Consider the following 26,955-nt stretch of genomic DNA (forward strand, 5'->3'; position numbering starts at 1 on the left):
TTCACTGTACTCCCCTGTTTTTATTATTCATATCTCTTCCAAAAATAGCATAACATTTTCAAATGAAATTTGATACAAGAAATCCAACAAAACTAGCTTTGACGCACACAAATTTCAAAGAAACATTTCAGCACTTCTAAAGTGTCATCATTTTTAGCTAGTTTCATGAGTACTAATTCTAGCAAACAAGAACATTTTATTGTCTTAATTTCAGCAGCAGAACTGACAGATTCTACTGCTTCAGTGAAGGTTTCAAGTGTTCTTCTGGACAACAAAAAAAAAATAGGAAGAAAGAGTACAACCTAAGAGGAAGAAAGAGTACAACCTATTACAGGGGGAAAGCAATACAACTAAAAACTCTTATAATTTGAACATTTAAGTCTTAACAGAAATGTTCTCTTCTAGGTTTGCTATAACTTTTCAAAATACTCATGTACCATCATCATTTCATCTCTAAGTTAAATCTATTGGCCAACAGCAGCCATCAGCTACTGTTAGCCCAAAACTGGAGAGAAGAAACATGAAGTTTCAGGCCTTTTAAGAAATGGGTGGATACAAGCACATGGAAAGTCAAGCTAACACCGTATAGAAACCCCTAAGCCAGCTCTAAGAGACTAACAAGCAGTTTTGATGGTAGTTAGGCATAGTTCTGCCTACTGGTATCATTTGATTTCATTCCCAAACAAAATATGTGTCTCCAATTTGGGGATTGTTACCCACAGGTACCAGAGTCTGTATGCACATACACAGCCGTCCCTTCCAGAGAAAACTGCTGGAATCCTCAAATAATACACAGGCTCCCCTTTTGGTTCATGATCCATGACATGACAACGTTTTTTATGCCTTTAGACTGCAACGAGGTCCCCATCACCATCAACAGGTCATTCTACTGCCAATCCCATTTGGAATCTTATGAAACAAGAAAGAAAAGCATCCTAAGATCTGTCTAGTAAGTTTCAAGAAACACTAAAACTATTAAAAAGTCAGGAGAGTCTTTAATACAATAAAAAAAGTTCAGTAATCTAACTTAAGCAGCTGTTACTGATTACCGCACAGCCATATTTGGAAAACAAAGTCAAGATTTAAAACGTTAGAAATTGAGTACTTTCAGAGCAGTTTTGTACAGAACAAACTCATTTAATCTTAAAAGCACCATGAAGTGACACTACATATCAGCAAGCAGGAAAAACAAGAACATCATGGGATTTTACCATGTAAAATACACCATGAATACCACTAAGGTAGATTTACAACGCAGGCTTGAGCACAGCACAGAGGTTCTCAAACTGACTTGGGTATTTTTTGCTCTGCATGCAATGTAGACATACCCTCTATGCTGAACAGATCTCATTAGGAATTAACTGAGCTCTGCAGAACAGTATTTAGGCCCTCATTCTGCATTATTGAAGTCAACGTTCTTCCATCAACTTCAGAAGGTGCAGGGTCAGGCTCGTAATCACAAACATACTTCTACCAACAAAACATTTGTTTCTAACAAAGTTCTGTGAGTTCAAACACAGGTTTTGAGAGCATGCAGATTGCTTACAAATGCTTAAAAAGACTGGTTCAGAATCTTTCTTATATATACACACACAAGTCCATCTGTCACAGACAGGCAATGTAACTCTGAATCACGAGCTTGCTCTAGTTTTTGGTAGTGTCCTGCACATGTCTGATAATTAAAAAATAAAAAATAAAAAAATAGTTGCCACAATGGATTTCTGATCATTCCAACTTGCACATGGATATGATCCCTTCTTGCTGCATCCAGTATGTGAAGTTTCATGGTTGCTTCTCAAATGCAAATACCAAGTAGATACCTAAAAAAGAAAATGGGAGTATTTAATGTTTCAGCTTTCTTGGTGACTCAATTAAGTTTTCAAAATGTAACCAGGCTGATATTATGCCCAAACAACCTGTTAGCAGATTACTGAAATCGCAAAAGATCTTATGATCTTCTAGTGAGTAACTCTAGCATTCCATTTCAGCATAGTTTTACATGCTTTCAGAAATTACTGTGCCATTCTACATATAATGAACATTCACTAGCACCTAAAAAGTCATGCGAGTTAAGTTTAAAGACTCCTTCATACTTGCAGTAATGGACAATCAGGGTTGAGATTATTACTTCATTTTTAATTGAAAAGTGAATGAACTCATGATACATATTATCAATTTTGACGGACAAAGATGGAATTATAGCATTTTTCCAAGTCCAGAACAGTATGATTCTATTAATGGATATTCATATAATCCACACCAGCATCCTTGGAAAACTTAGTTTGTATATATTCAATGCCAGGTATGCCAAATGTTCCTGCGCTCCATACCAGACAGATATGTTAAACCAGTTACTTGAGATCACATTTATAGATTTCCACTTAATTTCAACTTTTATTTTAATGAATGAGGTGCCATAACTACTTGCAAATCTTTCAAGACAAGCTTATCAGACATCCCTCAGCAACAATGCAAAGTTCTACGTAAGGAACAAGCTATGTTTATCAGAAGCTACTCTTATCAGAAGCTCAATACTCCCTCCACATGTTTCTGGAAAAATAAACTACTTAGGAAACATAGTAATTTTAAAGGTATAAATTGTTTTTAAGTTATGAAAAGGTATAAAACTGTATAAAAGCCCCTCTCAAATAGCTAATTGAGATAATACTTCTAGATTGCTGGAAATTTATGTCTACCTTATAATTCATAGATTCAAAAATTAGATAATAATTTATTAAAGCAGAGTGAAGATTCTTCTCAACTGTGAAGTACACAGCATTTTTTTTGCTTTTAAACTAACACAACCAGTATAATGGCCTGCAAAAACACAAATCCTGGTTGGCTGCACTTATGCATTTCCCTCACAATTTCTTGAGATGTGCACACTACATAATCCATAAACAGACATTCTGAATTACAAAAATAACAACATCTTATTATATTTAAAATCTGAAATTTCTTCCATGACTAACAGGTTATTTTACACACTTTTCAAAGCAGTCATTCAGTCAATAGCGTTTTCAAAACCATTACTTACTTGTTGCTTCCCATTCAGATTTACTCAAGGTTCCCTAGAACGGGACAAAAAAACCCAGTTTCAACAAAAAATAAGGAAACAATAAAACACTAATTTAGCTCAATTTTTCACTGACCAGTGTCTAAGCACCCACACTGACTGGCTATTTAGGGGCAAGGAAAGTAATACTGTAGACCACAGATATTTACAACTCCACTAACTATGATGTTGGGAACTGGAAGATCCAGATAATGGAACACACCTAAATTAAACAGGTACAGGAGAATGGGCCAACAGCTTCTTGGTCTGGATGCCTCTGCAGTGCAGAGCATGCCTGTGTCCATCACCACCCACCAGTGTGATCTGACCCAGCTCCAGGTGCTGTTCAGACAGAGATGCCCAGTATTTATGTTAAGTCAGGAAAAGGCCTTACACCATGGTGCTGCCACCTTTCTCAGGAACACTGCCTGCCTCCACCCAACAACACCCCACAGTCTCTATTTGCAAGAGACTCTCACCCTCACTCACACATTCTGGAAAAACAGCCTGCCTTCCAGCCTAGGAAATTCCCAGTTCACCTGATCAGATGAAAGCAGGGCAAGTTCACGAGTAAAAAGCTGCTGCCATTTACCCCATCACTTAAGAAATCTAAGGCAACAACAAGAAGCAGATTTTCTGCTCTGCCCACTCCATCCCCATCCAAGGAGTCCTCATTGGGGCCTTAATTTTAGTCCATATGCTGCTACCCACTAACCAAACCTTCACCTTTTAAAGCAGCACTTGGCAACAGATGTTTTTGGTGTGACTTGGCTATTCTCACGTTCTTAAGTCTATTTCTTAAAATAAGCATTTTTCTTTTAAAAAATTTTCTAATTTCAGATGTGAAGAGGTGGTTTCTTTTCTCTCTTGATGCAGGATTTTTATATATGCAGTAAAAGGACTACATCTTTCAAGAATTCAGAATGTGAACAGTAGATGAATCAATGATTTAAAAAAAAACCAAAACAACAAAACCAAGTGGAATAAACTTTAGGCTGACCACCCTCATGCTGTATTGATGAAAAGGGAAAGAATGATTTCAAATATATACAGTGCTATGAAGAAAGCTTTGAAGTCTCCCATCAGAGGACTGGAATTAATGCTCTAAATCAGTATTGAGAAGATCCAGACATAGAAGACGATTCCTCAAATTAAGAATAGTTAGAAAGAAGAGCTGTCAAGAAAGATGGAAAAAATATCCTTTCCCTTCCGCATTATTACAAATGTCTCAACAGCTACCAAATAAGGTGAATTTGATTCTTTGAGTATGGGATATAGGTTAGATGAACACCTCAGCCCTGCAGCTCTATGATTTTTCACATGCAAAGAGACACTCATACCAACTTCATTGCAGTTGAAATGAAGAAGGCACTGCAGTTTAAAAGATCAGGACCTCAATTTTAAGACACCATTATCTCTAGTGAAGTATGAAGAAACTTACCAATGGTAACTTTGCCTTGCCATCTTTGATAAACTCTTTTGCATGCTCATAATCATCAGGTTTATCAGAAACAAGCCTGGAATCACCATGTGTAGAATATGGCTGGAGAACATAGAATAAAACATTGAGTAGTGAGATACATTAATCACATAAAATAAAGGGTTTGTCACAACACAGTCCATGACAGAAGTCAGCAAGTCTTAAAAAAATTTAAAATTTACATCTCTCCTTTATAGCATCCTCAGGAGCAGGTCTGATGTTCCCTACTTACCAGAAAATCTGACACCCAAGAATTATAAATTTTTATCCTTATGTCTCTAAAGCAGGGGAAACTGAATAACTATAAACACTCTCCTTCATGTACAGCTCATTGTGAGCATTACCCAGATATACCTTTAGAAGAGCAACTATACCAGCAACCCTTCAACAGAAGTACTAAGAAATGGGCAACCACAATTTCAAGCAGAACAACTAAAATACTTCAGTAACACATAAGCTGTAACAGGTTCTTCAAAACTAAGATGTACTTATTAAGGATCCCAGTTACTAGTGATCTGTGTAAATAAATCTGATTGTAAAAATGCAGTCCTCAGTTGTAAGTGGCCACTACCTTAAGACAACTCTCTCTTTCCTAAGAAGGAAGATGGTGAGTCAAAGGCTGTGTCTCTGTGCTGTTACCAGCGTGAGCCCTTACACAGCACCATCACTTATAGAGTCAAAAAGTGCAGTCAAGTTGTAGTCTGACTCAGCTGAGTAAGTCACCAATTAGTTGATCTGAGAGTTTTCTGCAGAAGAATTCTACTGTTTGCAAGAGGAGGGAAGTACAGATAACTGCAAGTAAAACCAAAGCCTCAGAGGTGGCCTGGAAAAGCTTCTCTGAAGCTGTTAAAGTTAAGTTGGAGGACAAACAAAAAATGCAAAAACACTGTCCTTTTATTCCTACAAAGACTTCTTTCTGTCTTTTCAGCCAATATTCCTTGCACAAAGATCCAGCTTTCAGTCTCTCTGCTGAGAAAGAAATGGATTACAATCACCACTATCTGACACTTGGCATGACTCTTGGGCTTCTGTTTCCTACTTCACAAGAACAGAATCTTGCCTCAATATTGAAATATTATCTTCAAAACTTGAATCATCTATTGGGTGGTACCTGTGCTGGACCAAGAGAAGAGCCACAGGAAGAAGGAGAGGCAGAAACAAAGTGTTATACACGGACCACAATCCCCCTTCCCATGCAGAGGAAGGGAGAGGAGGTAGAAAGGTCAGGAGTGAACAAAAGAAGCTGAGCCTGGGAACAAGCAGTGGATGGCACAAAGTTGGTTTTAGGTTTTCATATTTCTCACCTTTCTACTTTTTTTTTTTCAATTAATTAAATTAACCTTCTCCAAGTTCAATCTGTTTTGTCTGTAACAGTAATTGCTAAGCAATCTCCTTGAATTTATCTTGACCCACAAGTTTTTCTTTCTATTTTCTCCCCCCATCCTGTTGGGAAGAGGGAACAAGAGTGCAGGTCAGTGGGTGTCTGGCAGCCAGTCAAGATCAACAAGCAGAGTCACACTTTCAGCCCCAAGAACTAAATACTTTCTATTGGTGGCCCTTAATTAATTGTAAAATGTTCAAAAAGGGAATTTCAATTATTGCGCAAAAATTAACAAGATGTAAAATGCTATTAAATACCTCCAAGGCCTGCATTCTCCTTAACAGCATTTTATGTTCCTCGTTCTTGATTTTTTCCTCATAGAATTCCCGAAACGTCATTTTGTAGACTAATTTCATACCATGCTTCTTTGCCATTCTGTCAAAACAACAAGCTTAATTAGGGAAGCCACAAAATTATTGTAGCTTTATTTTCAAAGGAACAATTTTAAGCCATAGTGACATCTTATGGTATTCACTAGAATAACACTCCTTTACAACTTTTTTTCTTAGTAAAGACATTTAGATGAAAAAAGCTGCAGTTCCACCACAAATTGAAGTTTTATTTTTTTTAATTAGGACAACAAAAATCTACACAGAAGTAACTTACAACATTTTAATAGAAAATGTCTCTTCTCCTGAAACACAGAAGTTCCATGTGGACTTCCAGAAAGACTACAGTTTTCCTTGCAGTATCTATCATGTCAGATTATGAATATATTTAGAGAACTTCTTTCTACTGTATTCAGTGGCTTATATCTCAATTTTATGTAGACACCGTGGACATGCAACACTGAAGTTACAGCTGTCAGTGACAGATGCTGTTATTTTTCAGAGACAACTACAAATGAAGCTCTTGAACAGGCTTGAAGGGAAAGCTTAATACTGTTTAACCATACTGAGCTTGAACAGCAGGAAAAAACCCAGTATGGAAAGATTTGTCTGTACCTCAGGATACAGCTGGGAAAACCAAATCTCAGGTCACACAGAGGTAACAGCAAAATATATGCTTACAGATGAAGATCATTTGGAGGAAGAAAAAAATTCCTCATAGCAAAAATCCTATGAACATCTAAGGAAAGGTGAAGAAGACAAGAAAGAGGCACCATGGTGAAGATGCACAAGAAAGACTAAAAAAGGGGTAGAAAGAAACACCTCAAAAAGTTATAATTAAAGAAGAAAAAGCTGATAATTTTAAAGGTTTGCCAATAGATCAAATATATCAGACCACATGGTCCCTCATGAGACATAGTTTAAGTCCTCACAGCTTCTCACCAGAGCACCTTCAATAGTTGGACAGATTACAGCTGTGGATGGAAATGCAAGAAACCTCTGTATTTGAAGCAACAACAAAAAATTAAGAACTGAAAAATAAAGTAAGAAAGCCAAAATATAATTTTCTGCAAGCATTATGCAATGACATAAAAACTAAACAAATGTTTATTATGTTCCACAGCTTTTATTGTATAATAAATTTAAAACTTAACTTACTCTTCCAGTAAGGGAAAGTAAACCAAAAACTCAGGGACATCAACCACTTCTTCCAAGTGAAAATCATACTTGCAGCCAAATAAAGGATAGTCTCCCTTCTTTTCAAATTTTACATTGTACACATCATTTCCAAATGAATTTGTTTCTGAAGCTTCGAGTCTCTTTCTATAGAATGAGATATAAACAAACATTTATTGACCAGTATTGAACACGCAGAGAAAACTACACATAAGAAGCCTGAAAGTATTTCTCCCAGTAATACTCATTGATCTCTCTAGTTTCCCACTTCCCTTATCTCATAAGGCACTGAAACAATGAAATGAAGCAGCATACTGGATTTTAACAGGTTATCATTCCCATGCAACATACTAAGGACAAAACGGACCTAGAAGATGAACCTTTAGCCCAGACACACAGTCAATCTGCATGGACAAGACAGGCTTCTAGAAACAACCACAAAACCTTGACAGTTTTTCCCCAGGCTGTGGAAATTTTGACACTATTGAAGTCATGATAGAGGGATGAAGTATATGAAGACCTGTACTCTCTATCAGAAGAGCCATGAAGACATGAGACAAGTATTGCTTTACCTTTTTGAGTCAAGTTAATGAGTGAGATTCTTTTTTATTAGAATCCAAAACTGTTGCAAAAAATTGCTTTTGTTTGCACAAACATATTGGAGCACTGTAAGAACAGCTATCACTAAACAATGCTTCACAGAGTTTTGGAAGACTAACAGGATATAAGAGTACTTACACAAGTTCAAAGCTATTTGGAGTTGTGCCAATGAAATAACCTCCAGGAGAGAGGTTCCCACAAGCATTTTTAAGCATCATGTCAGCCTGCTCATACGTCTCAAATGAATAGTGGTAAACAAATTGACAACTGCAAATGTCAAAGCGCATATCTGGATCATTGTACTTGGAAGACAGGAGATCCTGCAACAGATAAAAAAGGAAAGAAAAAACAACAGAAACAAGCATGATTCACTTAAATCTCCTAACAAATATACTACATTCATGGTAGAGACCCAAAGTCAGGGAAATTAACTTTGTGTACAAGGACAGACAGAACAAAGCATGCAACAGAAAATACATATGCATCTAAGACTGAGCTGTAATAGCAACATGAAAATATCCCTTTCTTTCCCAGCCAAGTCTCTCTTTTCTCTGCCCCAAGTTGAGAGAGATGACATGAACATTCAACAGACTATTTCTTAGAAGAAGGAAAGACAACCAAGAATTCAAGCAAACCCTTCATGCAAGGCTGAGAACAGGTTCAGCTTTTCCACAGATATGCTGGAACCAGGTAGGTTCTGTCTCAGCCTCTATCAGCAGGGCACTGTCAGCCTGCACTTCTAGGAAGCAAAAGCAGTTCTGTTTACAAGACTGTCTCCTAAGCCTCAGCCATGCATTCACCACCGCCTCCAGACAGTCTAAGAAACCTGCTCTACCACACAAGTAGAGGTAGTTTTAAAGGTACCTATTATAGTAACCAAAATGCCACTAGAAAGAAAAAATTCTAAGTGTTAAATCAGCTAAATTAGAAGAGGTCCTTTATATATTCCAGCATTCACCAAAATAGTTTCCAACATCCCATGCCGTCTCACATAACTCCAAAGCCAAATTCTGTTCCTCTTGTCAAGTAAAAGATAGTGAAAGCACCAGATTTACTATCTGGAAAAGACATTCAAGCTTCAGGAATGTCTGAAGCTTGAATGTACACTGTACAACAGCAGCAAAATGCACCAAAGTACATCTTAAGCAACCTTCCAGTAACCCCTGTGGCTGATTCTCCTGGCAGTACAATAATCCAACCTTAAAAATGTATATACCCAAATTGTTACAACACTACCACAGAAAACATTAAATCTCCAAAATATTACAAAGCACAGGAACTGTACCTTGGTACTATCTGCTTGTATGAATTCTGCATCAAAAATATGTTCATTATACCGACATCGGGATTTCATTTCTTCATAGCGGTGCTTGCACTGTTGCACAGAAATGTCAGCAATGTCTAAATACAGAAATATAATAAGTATAATAAATGAAAGTTTTAAAAGTTTGTACACAGCTCCAGACAAGAAAGCTGTAATGATTACTGGAACACAGAAGGTACAATATGTCAGGATAAAACAAATGATCTTCAGTTCTATTAAAATAGCTCAGCTCCCTGGGATTCTTAATAATCTTTAAATTGTAAAAGATGTTGAAATGCATTTTTGATATGTCACATCATGAGAACTGTTTTAAATTCTAAGACTGCTTCTTTCTCAGTCATTGAGTTTCTGACAATATGCAATAAGTTTACCTAAGAACTTTGTAAGTAAATTAGTTAAATGTATTTGAATGCTGCCCACTGAATAATGCAAGAAAGAACTGAAAAATGTGAAGTACACGAAATAATTCCCACTGAAAGAGTTTTGGGGAATTTTAGTAGCTAATTAAATTTGGAGTTAAATAATTATTTCTCTGATTATCCTTGGGATACTTTCTGAGAAAAGGGAAGATGGTATAATTCTCCCAACATATAAGCCAATTATTCAAACCAGAAATTTTTTTAATCAGCTTTCAGCTCTTCCCCGTTTCTGAGTCTGAAAATCTTTAGTTGATTGTAACACGCAAGACCATTTTTTCTCACAACATTGGGGGGATTATTTGGTTTTTTAAATGCAACTCTACAGTACGTGTTTCAGAACAATTAAAAATACTACAAGAGACTAGATGTGGAAGAAAAGAAAGAAAAGACATAAAATAAAAAAGTGGTGTTTTCCCCAAAGAAAAGACCACTTTTTCCCCATTTTGCCTAAGGCAACCTGTGGCAATGGTGTTTTTCTTTAGTGATACCAGTTTTTAATTAAGAGTTGAAATGAAAGCTAAATATTGATGATTCTTATATTTCTGCTGGCAATCAAGTCATATCTTCAGATTAAAAGACAAAACACAACTTTTTGCACAAAAGGTGTACATTACATTCTTTGATTGACTGGAAAGAAAAAACAATAAAATACTGGAGGTGTACTTGGTTTCCCATAAAACCTGATGTACTTTCCCTAGAAAGTTATCGTGCCTCCTTACCAGTACAGACGAGTTTTTTAATTCTGCCTTTTTTCCATTTCAGTAAGTCTCCACCTTTCCCACATCCTAGATCCAAAACAGTTATATCACTCTTCTTTTGTCGTACCCGGTCTATAAATTCACCTAGAAAAATAAAAACCAGGAGCATATAAACACATCTCTGCATGTGTATTGCACCTAAAAGCCTAAAGAACCAAAAGGAGTTAAGAATTTTAAACCACCTCAGACCTTACTTCACCTATAAATATTCCTAATATTACAAACTTAAATCTCTTTTCTTTCTAGAAGGATGAAAGGAACCACAAACTTTTAAAACTGTGGAGAAGATGAGTATTTTCTGTGCTTAATGCACTCTGCATATAACTTGACTGAGGTTCTGAACTGTTTCCCTGGCTAAGGCAAAACTGCACATGGCTAAACAACCACCCTGGACAAGGGGAGGGAACACAGGGTTCTCTTTCATTAGCATTATAGTGAATGCAGATGTTACTTGAAAGTATGGGAAAGCCTTTTGCAGAAAGAAAAAGCCAATTAAATGCATCAGCCACAACATCTCCTCCCAGTCACCTCACAAAAATACATAATGTTTTTCACTCACTCTCCCAGGCTTTGCAATAACAGTAGCTTTGCAGTAACAGTAGCTTTGCTACCGGTCCTTTGCTGTCTTTCTACCCTACATACAACAGCCACATTTTTTCTTCCCCCTTGAGGCTGCCTAGATTCTCTCTGCTCTGACTGATGTTGGCATATTATGTAAAACATATCAGCATGCTAGCAACTTTTCTTCACAGTAGGAGACATGAAATATGTTTTGATACAACTGCTATAAAGCCACACTGCTGAAATTCTTTATGACAGAAAGGCTTCAACACAGGCTTGAGGAACAGCTTTATAGAAATCTAAATATTGCTTCTAACTGCTCTGATATAACACAACAAAAAGCAGCATGCTAAGACAAATGGTGCCAACATCTTCTGGCACAGATCCCTCTTCATGAACCTGTGGTGCTGTGCTGATGATTCTTTTCTTTGTTGGCAGATATTTGATGGCTTTGTTTCCTCAATTTGGAATTAATTTGTGGAACAGCAGACTTTGCTTTTAAATAAAAGCCTGCTGATTCTTAAAGAACTACATCATTTAGCTTTCCATCTTTTCAACCACTGACTATGGGTAATACAGAAAATTTAGGTGTTCAAGCTTCCTGCAGAACTGCTTAACCAGGATCTGAACAGAAAGTGCTTTGGGAAAATGCCTAAGAAATTATTTGAGATAGATTGAGCTGTTCTTGTTTGAATCTAAGAACTGTGAAGTTCTTTATGATTTAAAGCTGTACTTTTCTCTTTAGAAATAGCATGGAGAAGAACAGTTTCCAGTATGAACTTTTTAAGTCAGTTGACCTTTAAAACTTCAGCATATGCACTCCAACAATAAAAAACACTATCACAGAGATTCAAATTAAATATAACAGACATTTTACTGCAGCTGAAAAACTTACTATGTATTATGAGACAAAGTGTCATACTCAACATCAGAAAACAGAAAAAGTTACATTATGATACAAAAATTATTTCCATTTTAATCACATCAAAGCAATCAGTTAAGGGAACTTACCAATGAGGACACTCTTTGTCCAATTATTAAAGTTTCGGAGGTAGAATATGCGAGACTGGCTACGTTTTTCCAAACCAACTTCTTGAAGTTCATTATAATGTGCAGCTACAGCTTGTCCATGGCCAATCACATGCTGCAGAAAGGAAATCACACCACAGAAGGAACAGACTCAAGCAGTGAATTCTTTTTATTACTTAGTCATTTAACCAAAATACACATGTGTTCACTTCAGGGATTTAAGAAGGCAAACAAGCAATACTATGAAGGGAACCATCATTATAAAGAGATTTTCCGTATCTGTCCTGGTACTGATGTCAGTACTTCAGTTATCACAGCAACACTCACAAACTTTACTCCCTTTTCAGTTCACACATTCAAGCAATTTCGGGATGATAGATATTGCCCAGCACCTTTTCTTTACAGAAATACTTAACTTTCAGTTCTCTAATACTCTCAACCATGCTCAAAGAACATGTTTCATTCTTCTTCTTAAGTCTGGGACAGAAGAAGAGGATGTTCCTTCTCAAGGAATTGTGAGCCTCTTCAAAGAGCATGTTTCAGAATTTCAGTGTTTTCATCTGACAGAAGTGTATAAACTGCCAATTTAACTAAAAGGACAATTGGCTGATGTCACATTAAGGTCCAAGTGGATGACCCCACTGCCAGAGATTTAAATAGACCATGATAAAGGAATGAAAACGTATTCCACATAATGCTTAGGAGTTAGTTGTAGAAAAGTCTCTGATTTAGCTTTAACTCAAAATACTTCCAGAGACTTCTGTCCGGCCTTAGCTTTAAGTACTACAAGACACTTCTCTCCCTTGTTACACAGAGAAGCAGTCTACATCCAGACATTACGCTCCCAACATTTCTTCTCCTTGAAAATAATCTTCAACTATACACATGAAGTGAAAATAAATTATAAGTAAAATCCAAACAGAACAGACACAACCAGCATTGACTCGATGAGGTACAAAAGCATTTGAAATATCAGTACAAACCAGACTGAAGCCATTAAAAGCATTCCTAACAGTTCACTACGGAAGTCAATATTCCTGCATCTTACTATTCAAACAGCAGTTCCTCAAGGGAAAAGAAGGTTTGGCTGATATATGTGAATTCTTCAGTGTTTCATATATTTTTGGAAACATTCAGAATGAACACAGCCTTACTTGTCTAAAATCTTTATAACCTCATCATCTGTTTATTGCCACACTGGGCTGACCGATACTAACAAGTATTTTGACGACTTCTATTCTTTTCCAGGGTAAGCACAGATGGCTCCCTGAATGGCCACTGAAGGTGACAGAAGCTAGAACAGCTGACTCAGACAAGTGTGGGGGACACACTCATACAAACCATTCACACATCTCAGCTGCAAACAGCCATCAGCAACAAAATCTAGATGGTGGCAGCTATATTCAGTCACCTCTCCCTCTCCACCCTTAGGCTACACAAACCCAAGGTAGTTCTTGTTCATCTAAGCCTTATCCCCCCTTATTAAAAGGATGAAAGGGTTAATAATGTTTCTACCACAACAAAGGACACCCTTTATTTTGCCAGACTGCTAAGCCATATATTGACATACTGGGAAAATTCTGGGCAGATAAACAAAACATTAGGTCAGACATTCTCAAATCATATTTAAATATCCCAAAAGGATGACCTAGAGTGCATATTAAAGAATCAGCTTCTACAAGCTCATACATAATAAAGGACAGCATCATGTAAAACATTACTCTTTTCACCCTCCCAGGTGGACATATAAAAGGACATATATTTTCTGCTGCTTTTGTAGTCTTAAAATACAAAGAAGCACCTGTAAGTCTTTCACTGCTTCACTTTGCCAACAAACCATACTGAAATTATATCACAGAGGATGCAGTCTGTTGAGTTTTGCAAACTATACAGTACCTTAGCAAGGAAATAAAAGGACAAAGATACCTTATGGAAGAACTTTCCAAGCACACATACTAACACACAGATAAACAGCATACATGAGAACTGAGTTCAAGATATGGAACTTGGACTAATGCCAGTAAATCCTACACTACACTACCAGATTGCTACCATATGGAGGATGGAACAGTCTTAGAATGAGACTAAGGATGTGCTGAGATTATCATTCTAATTGCCAGCCCTCTTTCTCCTCTGTGAAGCCCAGCATCACTTGTGCACCTCTTGCTTCCCCAGGAAACATTTCCATGCTTGGTGTTTTGTGCTGGCTCACACACATCTAGCATAAATCTTTTCAATCATTTCTTGAGCTAAGGCTTTGAAACAAGGATTTGAAATCAGCTCAAAATAAATGATACTTACTACTTTCTTTGAAGGTTCATCTTCAGAATCTAAATTCCTCTTCTTTGCTCTGCCATCCTGATCACCACTATCAACTTCTTTGTCATTTTCAGTGGACTGCTCTGCACCTGAAGCAGAATTATTGCCCTCACACCCGACACTTGAAGCTGACTCTAAAGCATGAGGTGTTTTCTCCACTTCTTCCAAACTCTTCTCTACTTGCTCTTCTTCTGTCCTGGTTACTTCAGCCATTTTGACTGGTCCACTGATCAGAATGGAAATCTAGAAGGAAAAAAAAACAAACCAACAAGAATTTTCAGTGCTGAAAATTTCACTTACTTGTGGTTACAATCATGACTTTCAAACATAATGTTGGTATTTCACCCTAGGCAACATACAGACTTCAAATTTGACCAGTTGTTTGATAAAGACAGCTCAACAAAACGTGGAACTAAAAAGTACTCATTAAATAAGTTCAAATTAAGATAAATTGTTACTTTTCATTTTAGAGTCATTCTTACCTATCGTTATTTACTCAACTGCCAAATGTTACTGGTTTTTTTCTTTCCCTTCCCATAAAAGGTAACCTACAAATAAGTTTATGTTTAGAAACACAAAGAGAGTCTCTCAAATTAGAAAATTTGTTATTTAAACTGATATGCTTTGAAATGGATGTCTTCAAATAAAAGATCAAGATGTGTTTTTGTGAGAACATTTTCTTACCAGTTGTGGATTTTCCAGTTTGCCAAGAATATCCACTATGCTCTGAGCTTAACTAATATGTGGAATATTCAGTTGCACCTGTATTTCCCCATCTCCACCGCACAAATATCAACAGGGGTTGCAGGACTGCAAACAACTGCTACAAAGCTCATGTGGTCTCCAGCACATCCCAGCCTTCGTTACACCAGCACTGGGAAGCAGAGCACCTACTTTTTAACCAGGCATGAGAGAGGGCAATTTGAAACCTCCTGTTCTGAAACAGTGGCCTAAATCACCAAAAAAAGAATTAAAATTCAAAAATCACACTTCAATCCACTGTATCCTCCTAATGAGGGCCAGAAGACATCCACTGAGTGGGCCACTAGACAGAGGCACCAGAGCAGCTTTCCTCAAAACACATGGCCTCAAAGTACGACTTACAAAAATAATTCTTCTACTACTGCAAAGCACCACAGCGCTTGGTTTGCGAAGCAGCAGCAGACCCTTCGTTATCCTCACCCGGCTATTCCAAGATGTTTTGAAAGCCCCAATTCTGAAACGATCCGACTTTCACAACTAGCGATGGCAACCAGAGGAAGCAGCAGCTCTTCAGCCTGAGAGCTCAAAACGCCTGGAGTGATGCGGGAACGGCCCCGCCGGTCTTGGGACGCTCCCGCCCCCTCCTTTCTTCCTTCCCTCCTTCCCTTCCCCCACGACGCGGCGGGGAGGCCTCAGGGCCTCCGCTCCCGTTAACGGAGCGGCGGCGCCCGTGGCTTCTCTGCGGCCCGCCCGGCCCCACCGTCCGGCGAGGCCGAGGGCCCCGGGCCCCGCCGCCGCCGGTCCACCCGCGGGCAGCGAGGGCGGCCCTGCACGGCCCCAGCCCAGCACTCACCCGGCTCAGCGCTCCGCCATCCCTGTTTGCGGAAGTGACGAACTCCCACGGCGGCGTCACGTCCTGGGAGGGACCGCGCGAAAGGGAACGGGAAAAGACGGCGGCGCGCGGAGTCTTGTGAGGAGCGGCTGGGGCTGTTTAGCCTGGAGAAGCGGAGGGCTCAGGGGCACCGTATCGCTCTCTACAACTGCCTGACAGGAGGGTGTAGTGAGCCGGGGCTGGTTTCTTCCAACGTGCTTGCTCTGAGAGAGGGGAGATTCCGATTACATACTAGAACAATTTCTTCACTGTTAGGATGCGCAGGCGTTGGAATAGGTTGCCCATGGAGCTGGTGGAGTCGCCCTCCCTGGAGGTGTTTAAGGCGCCTGGAGCTGGCGCCGGATGATTTGGGTTAGGGGGCGCAGTGGCCGTGCTGGGTTGACAATTGGGCAGGGTGGTCTTAAAGGTCACTTCCGACCTTGGTTCTGCGAAAGGTGGTAGGGTCCCAGCCGGGACAGAGAGACTGCGAGTCCCAGGGGGCTGTGCGAGGGGGGGGCGGAGCTCGCGTCTGCGCAGTGGGAGGGCGCCGCCGGGCCTGAAGGTGATGGTGGGGACGGGCGCCGCCGCACGTTGCGCGGGGCGGGCGGAGGGGGGTGTGACGAGAGCGGCCGTTGGTGACTCTGGCGCGTGCCCGAGGCTCGCGGGGCCCCTGAGGAGCGGCGCGGGCCTGGCACGAGGTACCCGCGCGGCGGGGGCGGGAACGGGAGCAGCGGGACCCACGGGATCGGGACGGATCCCCCACCGCTCCGGCTTGTGGGGGGATCGGGCTGCTGGCGCCTTCCTTCTGGCTGCCTTCCCTTTGACCAGTCCGCGTTGGTCGGCGTTGAAGGATGTCGGCCGCGACCCAAGCAAGTGGGGTTGAAAGAAAGATTTCTTGGTAGGGAAATGACGCTGGATGGGCCTGGGTGTTCCGCCGTGGGCTGCAGTATCTGGGTGGAGAGGAAGGGATTTGGGGGTGGGAGCTCAGGCTGTGACTTCTTCACGAAGGGCACTGGCGGTCCCGGTTCCCTGGTGCCCAGTGACAGAACCCAAGGGAACGGCACGAAACTGTGTCAGAGGAAGTTTAGGCTGGATATTAGGCAAAGGTTCTTCACCCAGAGGATGGCTGGGCACTGGAGCAAGCTTCCCAGGCAAGTGGTCATAGCACCAGCTGGCAGAGCTCAGGTGTTTGGCCATAGTCTCAATCACAAGGTGTGATTCTTGGGATGTCCTGTGCAGGGCCAGGAGCTGGCCGTGCAGAGGACATCGATGATCTTGATGGATCCCTTCCGAGTCAGCATATTCCATGGTTCTGTGTTACCACTGAAGGACCGTGGGTGGCTTATGCCTCTTAAGGGGGTTCGTTTCCTAGACCTGCCTATGTCTTGTCTCTTCAGAAAGCTTGAAGTGGCCATGCAAGTGTTTTATTGTCTCATGTTATGTTTCTCATTAGTAATCCCCTCCTGTTAATTAAGTATATCCAGGGAGTCAGAAGTCATCAGAATATTTGTTAAGGCTGTTAAGTGAAACACGAATCTGTTACTAATTACTTGTAAGCCTCACTAATGTCTATTTCCAAAACGCCCTCTACCAACTGTCCTGAAAGAGAAAACCTTACTTTGGACAGCAGTACATGAAGTGTCCTAGAATTCCTTACCAAAGCCAGTTCTTAAACTGAAAACATTCTTCAGCTTACCCCGAGGTGTCATTGCTGTTACAAGTATAAACATAAAATGGTTTGGCAAAGTTTTGCTGCTTTGGGAAGAGATAGGGCGCAGGTTCCTCGTTTGGAATGTGTTTTGCTGCCTGTGCTTCTGTGGCTTGCAGCTGCTTCAGTGTGGGAATTGCATGCCCAGAGGATAGTATGTCCCCACCGTCCATCTCCTGTGGGGGTTACAGCAGGTGTTTATCTCCTTTTCTGTTTAATGGCTGTTTGAGGTAAAAAGGATATGACTGATCCTTGTGGCAGGGTTACTGAATTGCTCTCAATGCCTAAAAGGTCCTTCCATGAGGACAAAAAAAAAAAAAAAAAGGTGATTTGGGTTGGTAGATATCAGGTGGCTTCCACGTGGCAAAAACTGAGTAGATAAATTCAGACTGTTAAGGTGTATGTAAGTAATGTAAGATACTTTTCTGGCATGACTGTCTGCAGATCTACTTCACAAGCTATAGCAGCTGCAAGAAAAGTTTTGATCTGGTTTGGTTTTTAAAAGAATCTGTGTAGTTCTCCTGCTGTAGATGGTCTTTTCTGCAGGTAAACCACCCCAGCTTTTGTGTATGCTCATAGGTATCACTTGGAAAGTGAAGTGTGTTTTTGACAGACAGGGAGTTCTTGATGTCCCCTAATGTCAGATAAGAGCCCTCAGTTTGCATGTTGGAACATTTCTGGATCTGAAGGGAGTTTTTCCTAGTCTGGAAGACAAGGGCGTGAGAAATTCAACAAGAGCAACAAGAACATTGATTTTTAAAAATGTAAAACTACTAATGGAATCTCAGCAAATTCCTTGTAATCAGTTTGGTCCTGCAGGCTGGAAAGACAATGCAATTTAGTTATTTTTGGTGTTAAATCAGATAGTTGAAGATGAACTTATTTTCAAAATAAGATGATGAAGTAAATTCATAATCATCAATATCTCAGTATTAGGAATGGAATAAAATCACTGAAAAGACTGAGATGTGGGCCCAAAACCTAAAGGAAATCTTCCTGGACAGCCAGGTGTCATCAGAATGGATCATATGGATTCTACCTTGATATGCTGATAGGTAACTACCTAGTTCTGTTGCTTTAGATCAAGGATCAAACTCGAGGTCAAAGATTCTTAATGACTATTATGTGCCCCTAGTCGATTTTTTACTTGAGATTAATGGATTGTGCAATGTGACAATAAAAACAACAAAAAAAGAGCACTGTTTAAGTTACAGAACTTTTTCTTAATTTTTCAGTCTTGAGTTGTGACTCCTCTAAAAAACACACATAATTCTTTGTGTCCCTGTCACTATAGTAAAATTCCAGTGAAAGTAAAATGTTATTATTCAGTTGAAAAATCCTTATAATCTATTCTGATGACACCTGTGATTCTATTTTCATAAATTTAGTTGAGTCTTGAAGGTATCAGTACAGGTGTGTCAAGTCCAACACACTTTGTCCATAATAAATTTTGTCCAGAAAATTGTGATTTAAGCAGGTGCTGTCAGGCCAGAGTGGTGTGCCTACTTAGGACTTTTTGTCTGGTAAGGACTGAAGCCACATCTTTTAGGCATTGGCATTACACAGTAGGATTTACTGTGTTTGGAACTCTGTGCTTCTTCTAAAAATCTGCAACCCTTTGTAGCCCAGTGCCTTCCATCACTCAGTTTTCCTCTCATCCTCTTCAAATGAGCCACGTTTTTTGTTGTGTTTCCAGATGTGACCCTGCCCCTTTCGAAATAAATTCATCTGAATGGTAAAGCTCTGTTTGTGCACATCAGGAAATGAAAGGGACACTTAGATGGGCTATAAATTGTAATTCTGTGCATATACTGTTTTATCTTGGCCCGAGAATGGACCTTGATCCTGTATAACAGTACTTGTGTAAACCAAACAAGTTGTGTGGCTGTGATTGTGGCTTTGTAGAACGTTGAAGCAGGTGATCCCCTGCAGCTCTTCAGGACTTGCCGTGTCCTTGAGGATGGGGATGGAGGAAGGGAATGGTTGTTAATACAGTCAGGTGCTCACGAACAAATTATAAAAGAAACCAATAGCTTTTTTTCCAATGGATGAATTTTGTTAGAAATAAAAATGCGTGAGTGGCTTCACAAGAATTCAGTCTCTTCTAAAAGTGGCTGGTGAAAGATTTTAGTAAAACGTGACAGCACTTGCCTTTAACTGCAGCGGTAGTGCTCAGCCCCAGCATGTACCAGGCAGTTAACTATTCGTGCTTAATGTTTTGTGAATTTAAAAATTGGCTTTTCTGGTGTTAAAATTAGATGGCATCCTTTGCTTCGTGCTGTCTCAGGCCATAGGATAGTACTTTTTGATGACAGGTGTTTCTGTGTTGGAGCACAAGCTTTGGGCCTTGTTAATGATATCTGGCAGAAAGCAGTATGCTTGCAAAGGTTGCAGTGTTGCAGTCACAGGATTCCTTTCCCAATCCAAATACAGCAGTGGTGTAATGCTGCTGCTTCAGACTGTGACTAGGAATGTTATTAGGGCTCTAATACTGAAATCTCATCAGAGCTCCTTCTAGTGTAAAGACACAGCTCTCTGAATCTGATGTACTTTCAGACACTTGTAGATGGTGTAATTTTGTTGTTTGCATGTCCTCTGTGCAAGAAATTCTGTGTAAGGCAGTAAACTGAGTAATGGGCAAGATACCTGGTGCAGCCACTCAGGTATCAAGACCTTAATAAAAATAATACTTTGCTTGTAAGACCTGTTCACGTTCATTTGTAGAGATGTTGGGAATAGCGTATACTGAAAATTAGATGAAGACTGTGGTTTTGAGTGTGTGTGTGTTCTGTAAATGTTATGATCAGCTTCTTCACACATAATTTTTCAAGATATTCTGATTGATACTGTACATATTTCCCCATATGGAGAAATTTGAATTCACAACAGAGAATTCAGCACTTACTTTGAATATTTAGAAAAGATTTGTACTGGAAGTGAATGTCTGCCAACAGTAATTCTGCTGAAAGATGAATGTTCTGTATTTTTTGCTGGCAAAAATGACAGCTTTTCAGTGTTTGAAAGTGTGAAATAAATGTGGTGAGAGAATAAAAGAAAAAATCTTGAACCCAATGCTTCCACTGTGAATTCTGTTTTTACAGAAGCTGGGATGTTGTTTTTTTGTTTTTTCCAGTTTCACACTGGTTTAGTTGTATTCCTACTTTGTTTCTAATTGTAAGGCTTCAGAGTTCTTCCTTGAGGATGTTTTTTGGACATCTTTAGAGGCATTTTGGGTGAATTTGATGAGAAAAACTTGGTACTTCAAGGTTGTTGTTTTAAGTGTCTTATAAAATTATTACATAATATAACTTGCACTTAATGTATTATTACAGATAGTACTGTTGCTTGCTGTTGGGTTATGGAGAGAAGAAACACAATAATGAGGCAAGACCTGTAAAGATCCAAGGTGGCAAAAATAGCATTTATCAAGGCTAGACAGGAAACAGGTTTGGTTGTCACTGTCGAAGGTTAGGCAGAAGGGTGTACAAAGCTGAGTCTAAGATTGAAGTTTAAGCATATTCCTAATAAAAGCCTTTTATAATTAGTCAAGATATTTGAATATCTAAGGTCTTATTCTGTGGTTTAATGTGGTGGTTTGATTCTGGCTGGATGTCAGGTGCCCACCAAAGCTGCTCTACCCCTCCCCTCCTCAGCTGGGCAGGGAAAAGAAAATACAATGAAAAGCTCTTGAGTTGAGGTAAGGACAGGGAGAGATCAGTCATTGCTTGCTGTCATGGGCTAAACAGACTCTATGTGGGGAAATAGATTGAATTTATTACCAATCAAATCAGAGTACGGAAATGAGAAGTAAAACAAATGCTAAACATTTCTTCCTGGCACTCCCCCTTCCTTACCGGGCTTAACTCTACTCCCTGTTCTCTCCCTGCTCTTCCTCTCAGTGGCACAGGAGGACGGGGAAGGGGGTTACAATCAGTTCACACACGTTGTCTCTGCCACTGCTTCCTCCACAGGGGGAAAATTCTGCCCCTGCTGCAGCAGAAGGTTCTTCCCATGGCAGACCAACCTCTCCAACATGAATCCTTCCCATGAGCTGCAGTTATTCGTGAACTGCTCCAGCATGGGTTGTTTCATACTGTGTGCAGTCCTCCAGGAGTAGCCTGTTCCAGCATGGATCCCCTATGGAATCACAAGTCCTCCCAGCAAACCTGCTCTAGCATGGACTCCTCTTGCCCCAGGTCCTCACAGGACCTTCTCCAGTGTGGGTTTCCTACAGGGTCACAGCCTCCTCCTGGCATCCACCTGATCTGGTGTGGGCTCCTCCACAGGCTGCAGGTGGATCTCTGTTTCTCTCTAGACCTCCATGGGCTGCAAGGACACAGCTCCCTCACCACGATCTGCATCACAGGCTGCTGGCTTGTCTCAGCTCCTGTGCCTGGAGAATGTCTCCTTCCTCCTTCACTGACCTTGGTGTCTGCAGGGCTGTTCCTCTCACATGTTCTCACTCTGCTCTTCCCTGGCCTCAATTACATCTCTGCAACAGTTTTTTTTTTTACCTTCTTAGCCATGTTATCCCATGGCTCTACCACCATCACTGATAGTCTCAGCCTTTGCCAGCAGTGAGTCTCTCTTGGAGCTGGCTAGCATTGGCTCTGTCAAACATGGGGGAAACTTTTGGCAGCTTCTCAAAGAAACCACCCCTATAGCCCACCCTCCTCCGGAACCTTGCTGCACAAACCCAGCAGATCTGGACATGAAGGCTGAACTTTATTTGTGTCAGCACCATCTGTTTTTGTAAAAGTCAGTGTATCTGCAGTGTGTCTCTAATTGTTTCATTACATTTTTCATGAATAAATATTTTATCACTATTTCAGACACTTTAAAAGTTAATTATTATAATCCACATTGTCTATATCAGTGAAGTGCTGAGTGACCAGAAAAACTATGAATTAAAAAATGAGCTTGGCTACTAGAATCCAAGTTGCAAGTAGCAGGAAGTCTTTAGCAAGAGTTCAGTTTTTGGCAGCAGCCTTTTGACTCTCATTGATGACTCAGTGAAAAGACATGTGCACTGCATCTCTGAATTTCATCATAAAAGAAATATCTGAGCTCTGAACATAGAACTAATAACTATATTTCCAATGCATTTCAGCATGTGTTAAACTGTAGAGTCAAAACACTTGAGATGCACAGTGAGTTGAAAGAGGTGAGGGATTTGTCAAATAAAATACAATGTACTGTTGAGAGGGAAGATCCTAAGAGATTCTCAGAATGTTCTGATGAAGTGTAGAAAACTGATCTGTGTATTTTTTTGTTCATGTTTTAGCATCTAACCCCTCATCACTTCAGTTGTGGGTTGTTTTTTTTTCCTGGGGGAGTTCGGAGTCATATGCAGGAAACTGCAGATCTGAGGCTTGCTTATGTGAAGTCCCTTTCCAGCCCTTGTTAGTTATCCAGTAGAAGCTTTCCACTGCTTTGTAAACCAGACCACTACACACATGCCCCTATAGTCCCCACACCTGTGTGTCAAGGGCCCTGTGGCTGAAAACTCTCTGAGAGACAACCACAAGTGTTTTAGGAGGAATGAACTAATGATACCTTAGGATTCAGAAAGTTACTACCTAATTGGAGTAGAAAGAGAATCAGATCTTACTTTGATCATTAGCCTAAAGTGGAAGGTAGTGTGAAGAAGCAGATGAATACAACCCCTGCTTTTAACTAACAAGGCTTTTTTTGGCCTTTTTTAGCATAGATATATAATATGCCTATTTTTAAGCTTAGTTGCAATCAATAGGCATAATTTCTCTGCCTTGCTTGTTGCAAACATGTCTGTAGAGTGACAAATGGACCAAAAAAATCAAACCAGATAGCACTTTAAAAGCCAAATTTTCCCTTGACATATGTCTATAATCTGAGAGGCTCTAAAACTAATGCAGAGGATGATCCAGCAACACTTTTTGGATGGAATCACAGACAGCAGAAACTTTTTGTGTTAGTAGTATGAGTTGTACTTACGTAAAAATTCAGTAGAGGGCAGAACGAAACTTGTGAAAGAAGGAACCAGCACTAACAGATGGAATAGCCCCAGCTATTAAAAGCAGTTCTGAAGAGCAGAAAGTGCTACAGCTGATTGTGATCCTTTCTTTTAGAAACATTTGAGAGACAGCATTCACATTTTCATATAATGGTCAGCTACATGCAATCTTAAGATCCGGTACTTTCCATCACAGAGGAAAATGGAGTTACTGTAGACATATTGACTGTACTGTTAAGGCTCCTGTTTAGCTTTCCAGATGTTACCATTCAACACACAGGCATTGCATTACATTCTCCTGCTTTATTTGTCTTCTGAATCCAGTGTGCAGACTTTACACATGTCTGCAATATTTTTTCTTCTTCCTAAAGCTACTTCTTCTTGTCCTTTTTAATGTTTGAGTATCAGAAGATTGTAGCAGTGAAGATTACTCTCTGTGTCAGGACTGTGCAAAAGTTTATTTTACTTTTTTGATTTTGCTCAGGGTGTTTTAGCAAGAAGAGTAGTTTAGGTAAAATAAGAGTAACAAAGTTGTTGTCCTATCTCCACTTAGCAGTATTAGTTGTAATAATATGATCAATTAAAAAAATTACAGCATAGCATTTACTAAGTAAAAATAGTGTAGAGGTAGGGTGGGGCTAATGCTTTAGGGTCGTCTGTCTGCAAGGGTTTAGATTTTATTTGTTTTAACCTGATTTTACCAAGTTTTAAATAAATGCCGCTGTGATTTATTTTGCATTACTCCTTTTAGCCTAAAATGTGGTGTTATATTTTTAGACGGTCCTGAATGGTAGACAAAACTACACAGCTAATGATGCCCAAACTTCAAATTATAAGCAAGTGTCTTCATTTAGAATGAATAACAGATAGTTCGAGTGATACTGCAAAAGCAGTAGAGGTCAAAATAGAAATTCTAAATGTTCATTCATTCATGCACTCAATGTATTAATACAAAGCATAAAAAATCCTTGTGCACTGCCACTTTCCCATCTGTGATTAGTGATTCCATGCTGTAGCAACCCTTTGCAGTTAATGCTTTGCATGTATTGCACTAGTCTTAAAATTATTTTAAAATATGTTCCCAGATTTTTAGGACACCCATTTATGTTTTCAGTTCAGTTGTGGATTTCTTATTTTCTTATTTTGGTTTATAAGCTTGGCAAAATCAGTTTTGGGGTTTTTTTATATATACTGTCAATGAGTTCTTGAAAAGAAGAAGTTAAATCTGAAAACAACCTTTGGGGATTTTTATTATGTTTAGTAAAAATGTAAGCAATGTGGTGGTGGTGTTTATTAAAGTGCTTGGATGAGATCTCTGTATTTGCTTTTTATGTAATCTGAAGGATGAGTTGAAAAGGATTTCTGAAAACTTGGTTTTTTTCCTGTCTAAATTCTACTCTGTCTGCCACACACAATTCTCAAAGTTTTCTAGATTTTACACTAAATATGACAAGAATGTAAATTAATTTTCTGTTTCCATAGAAAGGTGCCTTGGGAGTAGAAAAAGCTCGCAGATTTTCATTGGGAACTCTCCTGTGGTATAATTAATGTTCTTTTTTTAAACAGTAACAGAACAAGTGAAAATGCTTTAAAGTCATCCATATTTACATATTGTGTCCAGAGTGTTTCTGGTATAACTGAGAAAATAACTCAGTGTTCTCTACATATACTATATCCTCAATTCCCTCAGATGCTTTCTGACCTCTTTTATAAACGAACTTAACACTAATGTTTTTGCCATCTTTTATGCCCCACCTTCTTATTTTTAAATATTTTTGGTAAATAAAAAAGCTCAAAATTATTTGTAACAGGGTAACAATTTTTGTATAAATTATCCTGATTAAAGTTTCTGACAGTATCTCTGACATGTTTTCTCTTTCCAACAGTAAATATCCACAGCAGCCTTTGCTATACCTGTATTGGCCAGGCTTGTTACTTCTGTGTTTTCCAAAGATCTGGAGTTTTTTTGGCATAGAATGTGTTAGCACACATCCAAAGCCAATGACTCTGTGACAGTCACATAAACCAGCTCTGTGGCATTTAACATTCCTGAACTTTTGTTGTCCTTGGGAACAAAAAGCAAATCTAATATCTACTTCCTAATTATCAGTGGAAAGTGGAGCAAATGCAAGAGCTAGGATGCTCTTGTAGTATATCAGATTTATGCCAAAGCTGATCTGAATTATAACACAAGTACAGAAGTTTCCTAAACAAAACCTCCAGCACTGCAATGAGAAGCTGATCTGTACTTTTCCTTAAGAGGCCCCTAGAGTACTCCCTTTATGTCAGAGCCCTTGTTAACAGCTCACTATGAGACAGGGGTGCCTCAGGAATTAAATAGATGTCCAAGAATCCCATCCAAGAGTTTGTCTTGAGCAGCCAAGATCTCTACAGCTCAGTTTACAGTCTGCTGGAGATCCTCCTAAATAGTTAGCTGGGATGTGACAGTGCTGAAGAGGGTACCATAACACAAGTGTTAGTATAGCATTTTATGGTTTCTGTAGCTCATACCTATGCTGTCACTGACTACTTGGAATTCTTGGAGTAGAGAACTTGAGTTATATTTGTCCTTAGACAGATTTTTTTTTCCTTTGTGGCATTTTTAAGTGAAAATGAATAAAGTAATCTAAGATGCCTTAAAACACCTTTCCCCCTGCTCCCACCCCACAGATAAGTGCTTTCTCACCTTGGTGTCTGGAGCTTGTACCTTCTTATCCTTTTCTGTATCTTTGCAGCATGATGTAACAGCAGGAAAAATGTTTAACACACTAAAATGAAGAAGCAACTTTTCTAAAGCCACTAGGTGCAGTTGTGGGTAACATTCAGGTTACTGTCCTGACTTCCTTAGAATCTTAGTGTTTTTAACCACCTAAAGTTACATGGGCAGTTGTATAGCTCATGTTCTCCAGTAATTTCTTTGAGAAGTATTATGCTTAGAGAAGAAATTTGTGTTTCAAATCCATAGGCTGGCATACTTCCTGCTGCCTGTTGAGTGCACAGGGTTTTAGGAACTACCTCTCACTAATTGTCTTAAAGGACAAGTTTCTCTGTATTCATCTCATGTTTTACAGGGATGAAACAGCTAGTTTCATATGTATTTGGATCTCCAACCATAATTATTGTGCACTTTATGTGTCCTGATAAAAATTTCTTTGCATTGTTGAGCCAAGTAACCAAAGTATAACAATTGAGCAGCTGCACCCATCACCCCTTTAAAAATATTTGTTTCTTTAAAATGAATTTACAACGTG

At 39.5% G+C, this 26,955-nt stretch overlaps 2 protein-coding genes across 9 annotated transcripts in view; one reads left to right on the forward strand and one right to left on the reverse strand.

Moving 5' to 3' along the window:
* Positions 1 to 16,078, reverse strand: RNMT (RNA guanine-7 methyltransferase). Of its 2 annotated transcripts, none has more exons than XM_009101782.4 (11): positions 15,987 to 16,078; positions 14,414 to 14,674; positions 12,095 to 12,227; positions 10,484 to 10,606; positions 9,307 to 9,422; positions 8,160 to 8,341; positions 7,404 to 7,568; positions 6,174 to 6,291; positions 4,497 to 4,598; positions 3,038 to 3,071; positions 1 to 1,820 (listed from the first exon to the last, which is right to left on the reverse strand). In XM_009101782.4, exons 2-11 carry the CDS (start codon positions 14,642 to 14,644, stop codon positions 1,783 to 1,785), a joined length of 1,242 nt encoding a protein of 413 aa, XP_009100030.1. In that variant the 5' UTR covers positions 14,645 to 14,674; positions 15,987 to 16,078; the 3' UTR covers positions 1 to 1,782. The 2 variants fall into 2 exon arrangements, with proteins under 2 accessions (XP_009100030.1, XP_050826220.1); XM_050970263.1 differs by lacking the exon at positions 15,987 to 16,078 and adding an exon at positions 15,614 to 15,759.
* The window catches only part of FAM210A (family with sequence similarity 210 member A), a 22,268-nt gene continuing 11,346 nt past the window's right edge, over positions 16,034 to 26,955 (forward strand). For 2 of the 7 annotated variants that reach the window (XM_050970264.1, XM_050970266.1), the window contains exon 1: positions 16,110 to 16,566. The gene's annotated coding sequence lies outside the window, so the exon portion shown is untranslated. The other 5 variants (XM_009101793.4, XM_018908465.3, XM_030233412.2 and 2 more) reach the window with 5 other exon arrangements.

The sequence above is a fragment of the Serinus canaria genome, chromosome 2, assembly GCF_022539315.1.
Source record: "Serinus canaria isolate serCan28SL12 chromosome 2, serCan2020, whole genome shotgun sequence".
Lineage (NCBI taxonomy): Eukaryota > Metazoa > Chordata > Aves > Passeriformes > Fringillidae > Serinus > Serinus canaria.

Excerpts from the sequence above, each read along its gene's own strand:
- RNMT (XM_009101782.4), bottom strand. The coding sequence starts at position 14,644 with ATGGCTGAAGTAACCAGGACAGAAGAAGAGCAAGTAGAGAAGAGTTTG. Across the intron at positions 12,228-14,413 it reads ATGAACCTTCAAAGAAAGTA|CATGTGATTGGCCATGGACA; the intron begins GTAAGTATCATT and ends TCCTTTCTGCAG. Across the intron at positions 1,821-3,037 it reads ATCTGAATGGGAAGCAACAA|GTATCTACTTGGTATTTGCA; the intron begins GTAAGTAATGGT and ends TTTCTTTTTTAG.